Source organism: Chiloscyllium plagiosum, unplaced genomic scaffold (genome assembly GCF_037043375.1).
Source record: "Chiloscyllium plagiosum isolate Xiang-an unplaced genomic scaffold, Cpla_swu_hap1 HiC_scaffold_7, whole genome shotgun sequence".
NCBI lineage: Eukaryota > Metazoa > Chordata > Chondrichthyes > Orectolobiformes > Hemiscylliidae > Chiloscyllium > Chiloscyllium plagiosum.
Genome location: NW_028270145.1, coordinates 20,382,410 through 20,398,459, shown reverse-complemented (window position 1 = coordinate 20,398,459; position 16,050 = coordinate 20,382,410). Strand labels below are relative to the sequence as shown.

Sequence of the window (16,050 nt, the reverse complement as noted above, 5' to 3'; positions counted from 1 at the left end):
GTAAATTGTCCAAGACAAAAAGCTTCGGCAACATGTCTGCTCCTCTACCCACATTGTGGCTGTCATGTATTAATCAAATGCTCAAAATGTTGCTACTGCCACAATGTCTTGACTCATTGTATCAAGTATGTTTTAAAATATTTTTTTCTTAGTAACCGTTGTAACCATGATCATGGGGCAAAGAATTGCAGTTCTATTGCTCTGTAAGGATCTTTGGTAAATTTTTGCAGTGCATGTTGTCATAATAGCAGTGTGCACTGAGTGGTGGAAGGAGAGGATCTTGACATGTGGTGCCAGTCAAGAAGGCTGCTTTATCTTGGATGGTGTAAAGCTTCATGAATGTTGTTGGAGCTGAACCCATTCAGGCAAGTGGGAAATATTCTATCACAGTCTTGACTTGTGCCTTGTAGATGGTGGACAGGCTCTGGGGAGTCAGGAGGTGAATTATTTGCTACAGTATTCCTGTCCTTTGACCTGCTCTTGTAGCTATTGTCAAGTCTAGTTGAGTTTCTGGTCAATGGTAACCTTTCCCAGGATATTGATAGTGGGTGATTCAATGATGATAACCCCATTGAATGTCATGGGGAGATGGTTAGATTGTTTGTTTCTTATTGGAGGTGGTTATTGAATAGCTTTTGTGTGGCATGGCTGTTACTTACCATTTGTCAACCGAAGCCTGAATATTGTCCACATTATCTTGCATTTGAATATGGGCAGCTTCAGTATCTGAGGAACTGTGATTGGTGCTGAACATTGTGCATTTATCAGCAAACATCTCCACTCCTGACCTTATAATGGAGGAAACGTACTTGATGAAGCAGCTGAAGGTGGTTGGGCCTCTGTACCTACCCTGAAGAATACTTGCAGCGATGTCCTGGAGCTTAGATGACTGACATCCAACAATCATGACCATCTTTCTATGTACCAGATTTGACTCCAACCAACAGAGAGTTTGTCCCGATTTCCTCTGAATCAAGTTTTGCTAAGGTTCCTTGATGCCACATTTGTTTGAATGCAGCCTCAATGTCAAGGCTGCCACTCTCACCTAACCTCTGAAATTCAGCTTTTTATCAGTGTTTGAATCAAGGCTATAATAAAGTTAGCAGCTAGATGGCGGATCCCAAATTTGGCAACACTGGTTTGGTTATTGTTGAGGCAGATGCTGCTTGATAGCACTATTGATGTCACCATCCGTCACTTTACTGATGATCAAGAGTACACTGATGGGTGATATTGGCTGGGTGAGACTTGTCCTGTTTTGTGTACAGGCTATATCTAGACAATTTTCCACATTGTTGGGTAGCTGCCAATATTGTAATTGTATTGGAATAGTTTGCACAGGGAATATCAAGAGGCAGTTAGATTGTTTGTTTTATTGGGAATGGTTATTGCTGACTCATGGGCCTTATAAACTTTCAGCTTGATCCTGTCTTCTCAGCACCTTGCCATGACAGTGTGCAAACTGGATGATTTATTTAAGAAAAGAGGTTTCACCTTTGCTGTCTATTGTATATTATGGCGATATCTTGGCAGGATAAAATTGAGAGTGTAGCAATTTTTTCAAAGGCAGTGTTCCCAAGTAGCCTGGCATTATTTAAGACAGGCAGCTTAATTGGCTTGGATACTTCTGCAAGATGAAAGACAATTGCATACCAAAGACTTCCTGTTAAGTCATAGAGATGTACAGCACGGAAATAGACCCTTCGGTCCAACTTGCCCATGCCGACCAGATATTCTAACCTAATCTAGTCCCATTTGCCAGAACTTGGCCCATATCCCATAGTTCGTGTTTGGAGCTAGAGATTCAGTAGAATGCCCAAAGATTTATTTTAGATGCTTTCAGGTGTGGTATCGATTATTGTGGCTGGAAGTCAGCAGTTGACCACTGAGTGAAATGGTGACATCTCCTAAGGGTTCGCATGCACCCCCACAATGACTGATGCTATAGCAAATTGGGAACAGACTCTGACACAGAGCCAAAATAGCGACACTTCATAGCTTCATGTGTGATACTTCTTGAGAGTTGGCCTCTTCGGCCATCAACAAATGTACACCATATGAAGACCCCCATCTAAAATGGAGTTGTTTACTGTATGTGCATTGTCTTTTTTAAACAATGAATTGCCTTACATGAGAGTAGAACAAACATTTTTTTGAAGAAGTCTTACACAGAAGATTGCAACCTTTGTTTTCAGTCTCTTGGATACGGCAGAATCGAAGAGCGTGGTGCTGGTCAGGCAGCAGGTGAATCGATGTTTCAGGCATAAACCCTTCATCAGGAATGAGGCTTGTGGGCCAAGGGGTCCAAGGGAGCTGAGAGATAATTGGGAAGAGATGGGACTGGGGGGGGAAGGCAGTTGGGGATGTGACAGGTCGATGAAAGTGATAGGTCGGAGAGGAGGGTAGAGCAGATAGGTGGGAAGGAAGATAGACAGGTAGGATCATTCAAGAGGGTGATGCTGAGTTGGAAGGTTAGGACTGGGATAAGGTGGGGGGGGGAGGGAAATGGGGAAACTGGTGAAATCCACATTGATCCTGTGTGGTTGGAGGGTCCCAAGGTGGAAAATGAGGCGTTTTTCTCCCAGGCATTGGGTGGTTAGGGTTTAGCGATGAAGGAACCCCAGGATCTGCATGTCTTTGGCGGAGTGGGAGGTGGAGTTAGTCTTCAGCCACAGGGTGACGAAGTTGTCACTGCGGGTGTCCCAGAGATGTTCTCTGAAATGATCTGCAAGTTGGCACTGTCTCCTCAATGTAGAGGACACCACATTGGGTGCAATGGATGCAGTAGATGGCGTGTGTGGAAATACAGGTAAATTTCGGTCGGATGTGGAAGGATCTTTGGGGCCTTGGAGGTGACGGGGGAGGTGTGGGCGCAGGCTTTGCACTTCTTGCGATGGCAGGGGAGGGTGAATTGGTCGGGGGTGTTGGACCCGTGGAGGGAATGGTCTTTCTGAAACGCAGATAAAGGTGGGGAGGGAAGTATATCTCTGGTGGTGGGATCTGTTTGTCAGTTGCGGTAATGGCGGAGGATGATGCGTTGTATCTGGAACTTGGAGGAGTGAAAGGTGAGGACCAGGGGTGGGGTTCAAGGGCGGAGGTGCGAGAAGTGGAGGAGATGTGCTGAGGGCATCGTCGACCACATGGGAGGGGAAATTGCGACCTTTGGAGAAGGAGGCCATCTTTGACATTCTATGCTGGAATTGGCCCTCCTGGGAGCAGTTGAGGCGGAGGAATTGGCAATGAGGGAGAGTCTTTTTCACAGGAGGCTTGGCGGGAGGAGGTGTAGTCCAAGTAGCTGTGGGAGTTGGTGGGTTTGTTGTGAATGTCTGTGTTGAGTCAGTCGCAGGAAATGGAGAAGGAGAGGTCCAGGAAGCGGAGGGAGGCATCTGAGATGGTCCAGGTGAACTCTAGGTCAGAGTGGAAGGTGTTGGTGAAGTTGATGAACTGCTCAGTCATTGATATAGCAGAGGAAAAGCTGGGGAACCAGCAGCACCACATTCTTTGACTCTGATCTCCAGCATCTACAGTCCTCACTTTCTTAGCTCTTGGATATGGCAGTGATAGAAGTTGGTAATTTGCATAAAAATAAAGTGCATCACACTTTGATGAGCCATGGTGATCTTCTCCACTTTTGTCAGGAAAATGGAAATCATTTTTGTGGGTTCTTTTACATTTGAGAAAACGGTCAATGTTTTTAATTCTATACAGAATGCTGTCAGATACCCCAAAATCTATAAATCATTCACAATTTGATGTGACATCTTGTCCTTCTGGGTGCTTTTAAAACTCATACATTATTTAAAATATGGATTTTCAATAAATTAGCTGTAATTCTGATTTTGGATTTGAAATTGAAAGTGTAACCGGTGATTCAAACATCTCATTGTAGTGTATAATGTTTTTTATTTGCAGATGAGTCGGATGCCGAAGCGGGTAAGTACTAATGTTTCAGCATTGGCTGCTACTGTCTGCTTTAGAACTGAAAGTAAATGGTGAACTGATAACCAGACGAAGGAGCAGCATTCCAAAAGCTTGATTTCAAATAAATCTGTTGGACTATAACCTGGTGTCATGTGACTTCTGAACTGGTAAATGAGGTCATTGATCCAAATGTCTAATATCTTGCTATTTGAATAGACCAAAGGAAACACAACCTTAATGAAAACAAATTGGCCTTTTAAGTTTCACTGTTTTAAATTTGAAGTCTTATAATTTAAACTCAAGTCACAATGTTAATTTCTTTATTTGAAACTTTAACCAATAATGGAACAGGAGAACATGGAGTAACTCCGGAAGCTTTCCTTAGAGTATAAATAATACAAATGAAAATAGGGTAGCACTATACAGGAGTACTACTGATCTTGTGTTCTGGTTCAGCTTAGGGTGTAAGTTGACAGAGTCTCTGGTCTTTCTTCCAATTCTGATTGGAAGCAGGCTAACTTCAAACTTAATGTAGGAGCAAATTACTGCAGATGCTGGAATCTGTACTGTGGCTCCTCTATACTTTCCAATCAGGACACTGCAAAGGTGGCTTAGATGTCCACATCCACCCTGCCTGTCCTGCTTCGACCTTTGGACGTTAAAGACGTTAATGTCACTACCGAGAAAACTTCCTCCACCCATATACACAACTGGGGAGCTGACTGAAATGCAGCAGGAGGGAAAGGAAGAGAAAAATATGCTGAGAGCATGTCAGTGGCATAAGCCACACTTTTGTAACGAATTCACGGGTGCATTACAGATGTTTGGTTTTCACCATTCATGTGGTTGTTCATGTCTCTGCATAGGGTCCAGATGCTTCATTGCATCATCCAGCATCACTTCTTCTTGGACAATATTAAAAGACTGGGGTGTTCACTAAGTGCCTAATTCATTATGTTAGACCATGGGAGTAATGCGTATGTATGGCATTGAGTCATTCCGCCACATTCGGCCTCTTGTTCAACATTTCCTACTGTTTAGGTGGCTGTGGGCGCAGGAAGTTAGACCTTGTTGAAATCTCTGATAGTCACTGTCAGGGAGGTACAACACACACGCAGTCAATCCCGCAGGACAGCCATTGAGTAGGCATCCAGCATGACTGTGTTGCGAGTAGTGCATGTTCCTCCCTGTGAAAACCCAGTGACTGGTGGTTGCTACAGTCCAGTCCTCCACACTTTGGTACATTCACTGTCCACAGTGAATGTAGTGGTTGCCGTTTGCTTCCCCAGTATGCACTTCCCATTTGCTACATAAGGTGACAGCAAGGAGTCTACAGCTGGTGTCCTACAGCTTCAGCCTGAATATGCTAGTCAGTGCCCAAACATTACCATCCCCTTCCTAGATGCCCGAACCTCCACAAAGTTTCGCACATCCTTGAGTCCCAACCCAAGCCAGCCACATGCATGTACAAGTGTCATATCTCTCTCTTCTGTCTCTCCATCCACCACCCTCCCATATTTACTGGCTCTACTCTTTTTTTTTCTCCTCTTTTTTTTCTCTCCTGTCTATCCTCCTCCCTCACCTACCCCTTCCACTGGATTATTGTGCCTCATCTCCTCAAGCGACTTGACCGGCCTCAGTGGAGACAAAGGACTGACTGTTACCCACTCACTGGGATGTAGAGGCACTGACCCCGATGTGTGAAACTGCATTGACAGTATGACTGACTGTGGTCAGAGTCCAGGACTGGTATTGGAGCCTGCTTGACTAATCATATCGGACCCCCGACTGACGGCTGCTACTATGAACTTCACAAGGGCTTTGGGACATGGCTTGCTGTTTGATACATATGCAGTGTGTTCGCCCTATAGGCTGCTGTCACATGGTTCACCTATGATGCTGACTGCACCAACTGGTTCTGGACTGCAAAAACATGCAGGCATACCAATAGATGTCAGATGAATGCTCATTAAGACAGCAAGTGAGCAGCTTGGTCCAAGTCTGGGCTGGATGCCTGACCCTGTATGGTAACTGCAGCTGATGCAGCCTGGTAGACAAGTCTGTGTTACCAGGAGAAAATTGGTTATGGGCACCATGCAAGTTGTTTGGAGGAAGTGATGTGCTGAATCTACTTGTTACCTGCTCTGGTTTCCTTGTTGGATTTTCCCAATGGTTCGTTTGGCTCAGTTTGGCTCAAAATTAAATATGGATGCAAAGGCACTGGAGAAGATGAATTAAAAAGAGAACTTGGGCAGTATGATTTAATTAACTAGCGTATGCTGGTTTGGTATAGCTTTTTCAAGTAATTTTTATTCGAACATATCAAGTTACCTTACAGGTGGAGAGTTGAACATTTGTTAGAAAGGTTTTGTTTGTGACAAATCCATTTTTAGCTGTATTAATAAAACTGGACCTGCTTAGCAATTATTAAATGCATCTTGGAGTACTTTTAATGCAAGGGAAAAAGTAAGCAATTATTTTCTATTTATTGTACTGGTTGATGGAAACTATTATGTCATGAAACTATTATGCAAATTGGTTTGAACAGAAATTTGAAGTGTAACTTCACTTGTGAAAACTCATTCAATTTCAAGCATAAGTTGCACCTTGATTTCTAATACAGAAATTCCATCTCCAGAAGTAATTCATTGTATATGAAGCATTAGACATATTTCTTGTAGATGTGATGAGAGACTATTGAAATACAATTAGTTTCTTTACATTTCTGAAAGTGAATTGATAGAAAACATTCGTGCTTTTGACATTCTGCCCAGCAATGAAATTTCTTTAAGGGTTATCAATGAATTATCTCTTCTGTCTTCTCTCTCTCATTTAACTCATGAGAAAAAGTAATTTTCTTGAATAGTGTTTACCGTGCAACTAATTTTAAAATTTGATGAACAGTGACATTGCTACTATGCCACCTCCTCCACCCACATCACCACCATAGTGGGATTCATGCATCACTGATTCTGTCTTTACCTATGATTTTCTGATCATAGCTATGATCGAGGACACCAACATCAGATCTGACACCAAGATTGTGGATAAACAGCTGTAGTGGTTCCCACCCTCCGACATGGCTGTGAGAGGTGGACTGTCTACAGCAGACACCTCAAGACGCTGGACCAATGTTGCCTGCACAAGATCCTGCGAATCCGCTAGAAAGAAAGACATGCCAACATCAACGTCCTTGACCAGGCCAACATCCCCAACATCGAGGCACTGAGCACTCTCAATTGGCTACAATGGGCTGGACACAACATCCACATGATTGACATGAGACCCCTCTAAAGCAGGTGTTCTACTCCCAGCTCCCTGGTGAGCCCCAGGTGGACAGAGGAAGTGATACCTTCAAGACCTCACTAGCGAAGTGCAGCATTCCCACCGACACCTGGGTATTACTGGCTCAAAATCATCCAAAGTGGAGGAAGAGCATCCAGGAAGGCATTGAGAACCTCGAGACTTGCTATCAGGAAAATGGGGAAGCCAGATAAAAACAGCAAAAGGACTGTACTGCCACACCAACATCTGATCCACCTCTTCCCATGCCTACCACCTGCCCCAAATGAAACAGAGCCTGGAGAAGCTGAATAAGTCTGTATATCCACCTATGGTCTCACACTGAGAGTGAAGAATCATCTTCATCTGCGAGGGGCTGCACATGATGAGCCTGTAATGCATTCTGTTCCCTTTCCTCCCCCAGAGCATGCACAAACACCTTCAACAAGTTCCCACCTGCCTTAGCTCAAACTACATATTTCTTCACCTTCTTTCTATTTTCTCCTCTTGGCTTCCTCAAGCTCATGTTTGCCAGACCAAGACCTACTGCTTTTTTGCACTTAACTGATGACTACTCGACCTCCATTCTTGCTAACATTTGAAATGGTTCCCTCTCCTCAAGTACTTTGCTGCTTGCTTTCAAATGCCATCATCTCTATTCCTCAAAAGAAAACCTTCAATCTCTGGCCTTGCAAAGCATCCACCCATTTGTAAATTTTCTTTATTCTCCAGTCCTTGCCTGTGTGTTTGTTGTCTGTAAAATCTGTATTCATCTTCACTTTTCCGCTTTCTATTCAAGTTTCTGTGTTTAACCAATATAGCAACTTCTGTGTCTGCTGTGCATATGAAAATTGGTGCTCATTTTTTTTGAGCTCTCAGCAGATGTTTTCATGCTCAGCTACTGCCTTCTTTGTGTATATCTCTCCCAGCTGTGAGGAGCTCTCCTTGCTTGGTTCCACTATTATCTCTCCAATGTTAGTAATGCAAATTTTATAACATTTTCACAGATTTTAAGTTGAGAGAAATATTTTGTTTATTAATAAATATACATTATTTGGACTAACCCTAAGATCACCATAAAATGCACTCCAGAAAAGGTGATCCTTTTGAAAGTTGCATAGGGATTTTATGTGCCTTAAACTTTAAAGAAGCTGGATCCATTCTTTGCGCTCAACTTTCTTTGAATGTTTCTCATAATGGCATCCAAGCGATACTACATTAATTCTCAGTTGCCATAAGGTAACAATAATAAGCTCTGAATGCCAGTCAGAGTCCTAATGCAAAAGTTCTAAAAATTAAATGAAAATCAATATTATAAATTGTTAATAGAATTAAATTTGTAGCTGTAACAATATAATACAGTCATTGTATTGATGTGACTAAAGGTGGAATTTTCCCATCCCTTCAGGTGGTGAAAAGGGGAATTAACTGGCTGTAGTGAGATATCCCTTTTCATTACCTCACTGATTAAATTCTAGGCAAGAAGGTCCTCTGGGGCCTCATTCAACATTCCAGTGGTTAAGGCCTTTAGGTTGTCAATGAATAGCCATTTAATCTCAATTTGCCACTGCCAAGATCACCTGACTTCCCTGCAAGCTAGAAAAATCAGGGTGTCTTTTCTTGGAGCTTGATTGTACAACCTTCATTTGCAGGAAATAGGTGACATGGAAGATCGCAAGGCATTGGCCTCTAAAAGCCACCTCCCTTCCCATTGCCTCCACCCACCTCCTGTCTGCTATGATTTCCACACCCCCCCCCCCCCCCCCCCCCCCCATAAAGAAGCAAAACAAACACTTACTGAAGATTATGCTTCCAACAATCTTCTGGCCAGAGGGACTCTACTATTGAGGCCTATGATAGTTCAAAAATCTCTTAAATTGATAGGTTTGTGCCCTGGCAAGCTATCTACAGTTTGCCAGTAATCAGAGAATTGCGATATAAGAAAATCCCTTAATTGTACTATAGCTTATGTCATTCTTCCAACTTTTTTGGAGATATGTCCATGTGTACTTAATTGATTTTTTAAAAATAAAAGCAAATAAATATGCGTTCCGTACAAAGCATGGATAGGTATATTTTGCTCTGATATAAGATATTTTCTAATCAATCTGTTCAGAGATGTAGTAACACATCTCTGGAGGAGGTGGGAGTTGAACCTGTCCAGGGGTAAAGACGCTATCATTGTGTCAAAAGATCCCTTTTGAATACAGCTAAAGGTCTCAACCACTGGCTATGTATTTCTCCATTTTTATGTTTTTCATACAAAGGAATAGAAATGTCTGTGCTAAAATTGTTAGACTAGTCTTTAAGCATACATCACTCTGTTCTCAGAGGGCTAAATCCTTAAATTTTTTCCACTGCATTTATTTTAAAACATCCCATTCACCAATCCATACAGACTGGATAGATGCAGTAATGTTTTCGTACAACAGTAGCTTTTGTTTCAGCACTTTGTCTGTTGAAGATAATGTTTTGACTCATTCTTTTACCAATATTACACATCCTCATGATTGCGTCAATATTTTCAGAACTTGAAGCTGCCCACAATTCCATTGAGAGGAAACATACAGCAGAGGTGAATGGAGAGATTCTTGATGAACTTTCCACCCAAGTTGCACAAAGGTTTGATGTCTTTACATTTAATTATTGTTAGCATAGCTGATAAATCCTCTTTCATGTGGCATGTACAGTTTTTAAAAATTTAATTAATGGGATGTGGGGATTGCTAGTTAAACCAGCATTTATTGCCCATCCTTAATTGTTGTTAAGGTGATGGTCAGCTGCCTTCTTCATCTGCTGCTGTCCATTAGGTGCATGCCTAATCCTGTTATGGAGGAAGTTCCAGGAATTTGACTCAAAGTCAGTGAAGGAACAGTGGTATATTTTCAATCAGGACAATGTGTGACTTGAAGGGGAACTTGCAGGTAGTGATGTTCTCATGCATCTGGGGGGTCTTTCCCTTCTAAGTGGAGAGAGGTTATGGGTTTGGAAGGTGCTGTCAAAGAAACCATGGTGAGCTGCTGCAGTTCATCTTGTAGATGGTACACACTGCTACCACTGTGCATTGGTAGTGAAGGGAGTGAACATTGAATGTGGTGAATAAGGTGCCTTCAAGTAGGCTCCTTTGTCTTGGATGGTGTTTGGCTTCTTGAGTGTTGTTGGAGCTGCACTCATCTAGGCAGATGAATATTCCTTCTGTCTCCTGGCATATGCCTTGTAAATCATGGGCAGACTTTGGAGAGTTGCGAGTTGAGTTCCATGCCTCTCACTTCCTAGCTTCTGAATTGTTCTTGTATCTGCAGTATTTATACAGCTGAATTAGTTCAATTTCTAGTTAATGGTAACCCCCATGATACTGAATAGTGAGGCTTTCAGCAATGGTAATGCCAGTGAATGTCAAAGGAAGATGGTCAGATTCATTCTTGTTCAAGATGATTATTTCCTGATTCTACTAGATATCTAGCACAAGTGTAATTTTAAACTAAAATAAAACTAAGGACTACTGATGCTGGAAACTGAAACAAAAGCAGCAATTGCTGGAGAAACTGAGTGGGTCTGGCAGTGTCTGTTGGAGAGAAAGCAAAGTTAACATTTCTGATCTGGTGGCCATTCTTTTGGACTAATAATAGCTAATAGATGCCTCGAGCAACTGTTTGTGTGGAGTTTGTATATTCTCCCAGTGTCTGTGTGAATTTCGTCTGGGTGCTCTGGTTTCCTCCCACAATCCAAAGATGTGCAGTTTAGGTGAATTGGCCATGCTAAATTGCTCATAGTGTTCAGGATGTGTAGGTTAGGTGCATGAGTCAGGGGTAAATATAAGATAATAAGGTAGGAGAATGGTCTGTATGGGTTACTCTTAGAAGGATCAGTGTGGACTTGTTGGGCCAAAGCACGCTGTAGGGTTTCTATGAAAAGGCAGTACATTTTCTGAAGACAGCAGGGGGGAGGGGAACACAGAGAGGAGTAAGCAAGTGAATAGGTGGAGATCTCCACCTAGTCACTTATTCCTTACCCCACCTACCTCCATGTCTTCTGCATATGTATCACCTTTTCCTAGCTACCAGTAGTTCTTAAAAACAGTCAGCAGACCTGAAACATTAATTCTGCTTTGTCTCTGCAGATGCTGCCAGACCAGATGAGTTCCTTGAGCAATTTCTGTTCCTGTTTAGAATTTTAGCATTCATGTGGATAAGATAGGAGTCACAAGCTGAAGCAGGAGAGATCAAAAGGCACAGATAAGGAAGCTGAAATAGCTTTATCAAAAACTTTTTTTTTGATCAGATAAGTGAGACAGAGCAGGAGCCAAATGTTAAAAATGCAAGTATCTTTAGCTCTGCTAAGCTTATTGAGTTACAGCAGAAAGATGAGAATTTAAAGCAGTTGTATCAAAAGCATATACATGGAAGGAGAATGAATGCATCCCTATGTGTTATTACTTAACAAATGATGTCTTCATGAGGAAATGAAGATCATCACACATTCAAGCAAATGAGAAATGGGCAGAAGTTCATCAAACTGTTTTGCCAGTAGGGTATAGAAAGGAGGTGCTGCGAGTGGAGCATGAGCTACCACTAAGAGATCATTTAGGAGTGAGGAAAACACATGCTAAAATACAAAGACATTTTTACTGGCCTGGACTGCACAAGGATATAGTTCAATTTTGCCAGACATGTCATACATGTCAGCTAATCAGAAAACCACAGGCAGTAATAAAACCTGCACTTTTAATACCTATTCCAGCATTTGAGGAACCTTTCACAAGAGTCTTGATTGATTGCGTAGGTCCCCTACCTCAAAAAGTGGGAATAAGTATTTATTAACAATAATGGATGTATCAGCTAGATTTCCTGAGGCAATCCCATTATGCAACATCCCAGCTAAAAGGGTTGTAGAAGAATTACTCATATTTTTTACTAGATATGGACTACGAGTAGAGATACAGTCAGATCAAGGGTCAAACTTCACGTCCAAACTATTCATAGCTTAAGAATAAAACAATTTAAATCTACTACATACCATCCAGAATCGCAGTGAGCACTAGAAAGGTGGCATCAAACACTAAAGACCATGTTGAGGGCTTATAGTCAGGACTATCCAGATGATTGGGCTAAGGGAGTACAGTTTGTGCTTTTTACGATCAGAGATGCACCAAATGAATCAATCAAATTCATTCCATTTGAATTAATTTTTGGGCATGAAGTAAGAGGACCTTTAAAATTGATTAAGGAGAAATTAATAAATCAGAATTCAGAGACAACCCATTTGGACTATGTGTCAAATTTTAGAGAACAACTAAATAAAACTGGGGAATTGGCTGGACGGCACTTAAAAGTATTGCAGCATACAATAAAACAAGAAGCGGATAAAAAAAATCAAAAATTCACAATTTTGCTATTGCGGATAAGGTATTGGTGTTACTTCCTTCCTGGTGTTACTACTTCCAGTAGTACGTGAACCTTTAAAAGCAAGGTTTAGTGGACCTTATCAAATTGAGAGGAAATTGAGTGAGGTGAACTACTTGATAGGAATTCCAGACAGGAAGAAATCTCAGAGTGTGTCATGTGAATATGCTCAAAAAGGTATTTTGACAGGGAAGGAAAGCAAGAGGAGAAGGTGTGAATGATTACAACATAGAAGGAAGAACCAAATTCACAGGATTCTGAATTGGACATTCCTCCAATTAAATTGGACAATGAGGAAGTTGTCAAAAATTGGGATAAATTATTGAATCCCAATAACCTGAAAGAGTTACTACTATCACATGGGGAGATATGTGTGAATAAACTGGGAAGTACTAACCTAATTATACATGATGTTATCCAGAGTTGTTATCTCTGGATTGTTATCCATGCCACGTGATAGCGAGGCAAAGAACAGGTAGAGGTATCAGCTGAACATGTGGCTGCAGGGATGGTGCAGGAGGGAAGGTTTCAAGTTTATGTATAATTGGGGCACGTTCTGGGGATGGTGGGACCTCTACAAACAGGACGGTCTTCACTTGAACCAGAGGGGTACTAATATCCTGGGTGAAAGTTTGCTAGTGCTATTTGGGTGGGTTTAAACTAGCTCAGCAGTGGGGTGGGAACCTGTGTTGTAGTTCCAGTACACAGGAGGATGAGAGTAGGGAGGACAAGGATAGGATTTCACTGTCACAGGAGTGTGCTGGCAGACAGCAGGCTGGGTTGAAGTGTGTCTATTTCAGCATCAGGAATATCCGGAATAAGGTTGGGTGAGCTTGCAGCATGGATAGGTAACTGTGGCCATTTCGGAGACATAGATAGAGCAAGGTCAGGAATGGATGTTAGAGGTTCCATGGTTTAGTCTTTCATTAAGATCAGGGAAGGTGGAAAAAGAGGGGGAGGTGTGGCTTTGTTAGTCAAGGATGGTATAACGGTGACTGAAAGAACTTTTGACGAGGACTCGTCTACTGAGGTGGTATGGACTGAGGTTAGAAATAGGAGAGGACAGGTCACACTGCTGGGAGTTTTTTATAGGCCTCCGCCAAGTTCCAGAATGTGGAGGAGAGGATTGGCAAATTGATTCTGGGCAAGAGGGAAAGGAACAGGGTGGTCATTATGAGGGAGTTTAACTTCCCCAATATTGACTGGGAATGCTATAACTCGAGTACGTCGGATGGATCGGTTTTTGTCCAATGTGTGCAAGAGGGTTTTCTGACACAGCATGTCGACAGGTCAACAAGAGGAAGGCCACACTGGATCTGGTACTTGGTAATGAATCAGGCCGTGTTTAATTAGTGATAAGTGAGCATTTTGGAGAGAGTGACTATAATTCAGTTACGTTTAGTTTAGTGATCGAAATGGATAGTACATGCCACAGGGTAAGAGTTATAGATGGGGAAAGGGCAATTATAATGCAATTAGGCAAGATTAGGAGGCATAGGATGGGGCAGCAAAATACAGGGGATGGGGACAGTCGAAATGCGGAGCTGGTTTATGGAACAGATATTGTGTGTCTTTGATGGGTATGTCCCTGTCAGGCAGGGAGGAAGCTATAAGGTAAGGGAACCGTGGTTTATTAAAGAAATTGTATCTCTTGTTAAGCGGAAGAGGGAGGCTTATGTAATGTTTAAGTGAGATGGTTCAGTTGAGGCGATAGAGAGTTAGAGTATCTAGGAGGAATTTAAAGATAGAATTAATAAGAGCAAGGAGGGTACATGAGCAGTCTTTAGCAGGTTAGAATAAAGGTGAACCCTAAAGCTTTCTATTAATATATGAGGAATAAATTGATAACTAGGGTACGAATAGGGCGTGTGAAAGACAGAAGTGGTAAGTTGTGTGTGGACCCTGTGGAGATTGGAGAGGTGCTAAACAAATATTTCTCGTCTGTTTTCACACAAGAAAAGGAGAATATTGTAGGGGAGAAAACTGAGATACAGGCTATTAGACTTGTAAGGATTGAGTTTAGTAAGGAGGAGGTGTGAAGGTAGATAAGTCCCCTGGGCCGGCTGGGATTTTTCCAAGAATTCTCTGGGAAGCTAGGGAGGAGATGGCGAGCCTTTGGCCTTGATTTGCAGGTTTAGTACCAGAGGACTGGAAGATTGCAAGTTGTGCCCTTGTTCAAGAAGGGTAGGAGGGCTGACCCACGTAATTATAGACCAGTGAACCTTACGTCTTTTGTAGGAAAAGTTTTGCAAAAGATTGTAAGAGGTAGGATTTATAATCATCTAGCAAGCAACAATTTGATTGGAAATAGTCAACATAGATTCATCAAGGGCAGGTCGTATCTCACAAACCTCATTGGGTTTTCTGAGAAGGTGACCAAGCATGTAGAAGAGGGTAAGGCAGTTGACGTGCTGTACATGGACTTCAGTAAAGCCTTTGATAATGTCCCACATGGTAGGCTATTGGAGAAAAAGCGGAGGCATGGGATTGAAGGTGATTTAGCAGTTTGGGTTAGAAACTGGCTTTCTGTCAGAAGGCAATGAGTAGTGGTTGATGGAAAATATTCAGCCTGGATTCCGGTTACTAGTGGTGCATCACAATGATATGTTTTGGGACCATTGCTGTTTGTCATTTTTATAAACTACCAGGACGCAGACATGTGTGGATGGGTTAGTAAGTTTGCAGATGATACTAAAGTCAGTGGACAGTGTGGAAGAATGTTGCAGGTTGCAGGGAGACTTGGATAAACTGCAGAATTGGGCTAAGAGGTGGCAAATGGAGTTCAATGCAGATAAATGTGAGGTGATTCACTTTGGAACAAATAACAGGAAGACAGAATAGTGGGTCAATGGAAAGGTTCTTCGTAGTGTGGATGTGCTGAGGGATTTTGGTGTCCATGTACATAGATCCCTGAAAGTTGCCACCCAGGTTGATAGTGCTGTTAAGAAGGCATACGGTGTGTTAGGTTTTATTGGTAGAGGGATTGAGTTCTGGAGCCGTGATGTCATGTAACTGTACAAAACGCTCATGCGGCCTCACTTGGAGTATTGTGTGCAATTCTGCTCGCCCCAGATGTGGAAGCTTTGGAAGGATGTGGAAGCTTTGGAAAAAGTGCAGAGGAGATTTGCCAGCATGTTGCCTGCTCTGGAGGGAAGTTCTTATGAGGGAAGGCTGAGGGACTTGGGTCTGTTCTCATTGGAGAGAAGGCTAAGAGGGGATTTACTAGAGACATACAAGATGATCAGAGGATTAGGTAGGATGGGCAGTGAGAGTCTTTTTCTGAGGATGATGACATCTGCTTGTACGAGGGGCTATAGCTGCAAATTGAGAGGTGATAGATTTAAGACAGATGTCACAGGCAGGTTCTTTACTCAGAGTGGTAAGGACGTGGAATGCCTTGCCTGCCAATGTAGTTAACTCAGCCACATTAGGGGCATTTAAACAG

The 16,050-nt window shown here is 42.3% G+C and overlaps 1 protein-coding gene across 3 annotated transcripts in view; it reads left to right on the top strand.

Annotated features, from left to right (window-relative positions):
* Positions 1 to 16,050, top strand: part of ift54 (intraflagellar transport 54) — a 174,724-nt gene that overhangs the window by 85,888 nt on the left and 72,786 nt on the right. For 2 of the 3 annotated variants that reach the window (XM_043693118.2, XM_043693119.2), the window contains 2 exons: positions 3,913 to 3,933; positions 9,732 to 9,825. In XM_043693118.2, coding sequence (XP_043549053.1) covers positions 3,913 to 3,933; positions 9,732 to 9,825 — 115 coding nt within the window. The remainder of the gene's footprint in view (positions 1 to 3,912; positions 3,934 to 9,731; positions 9,826 to 16,050) is intronic. The other variant, XM_043693120.2, reaches the window with a different exon arrangement.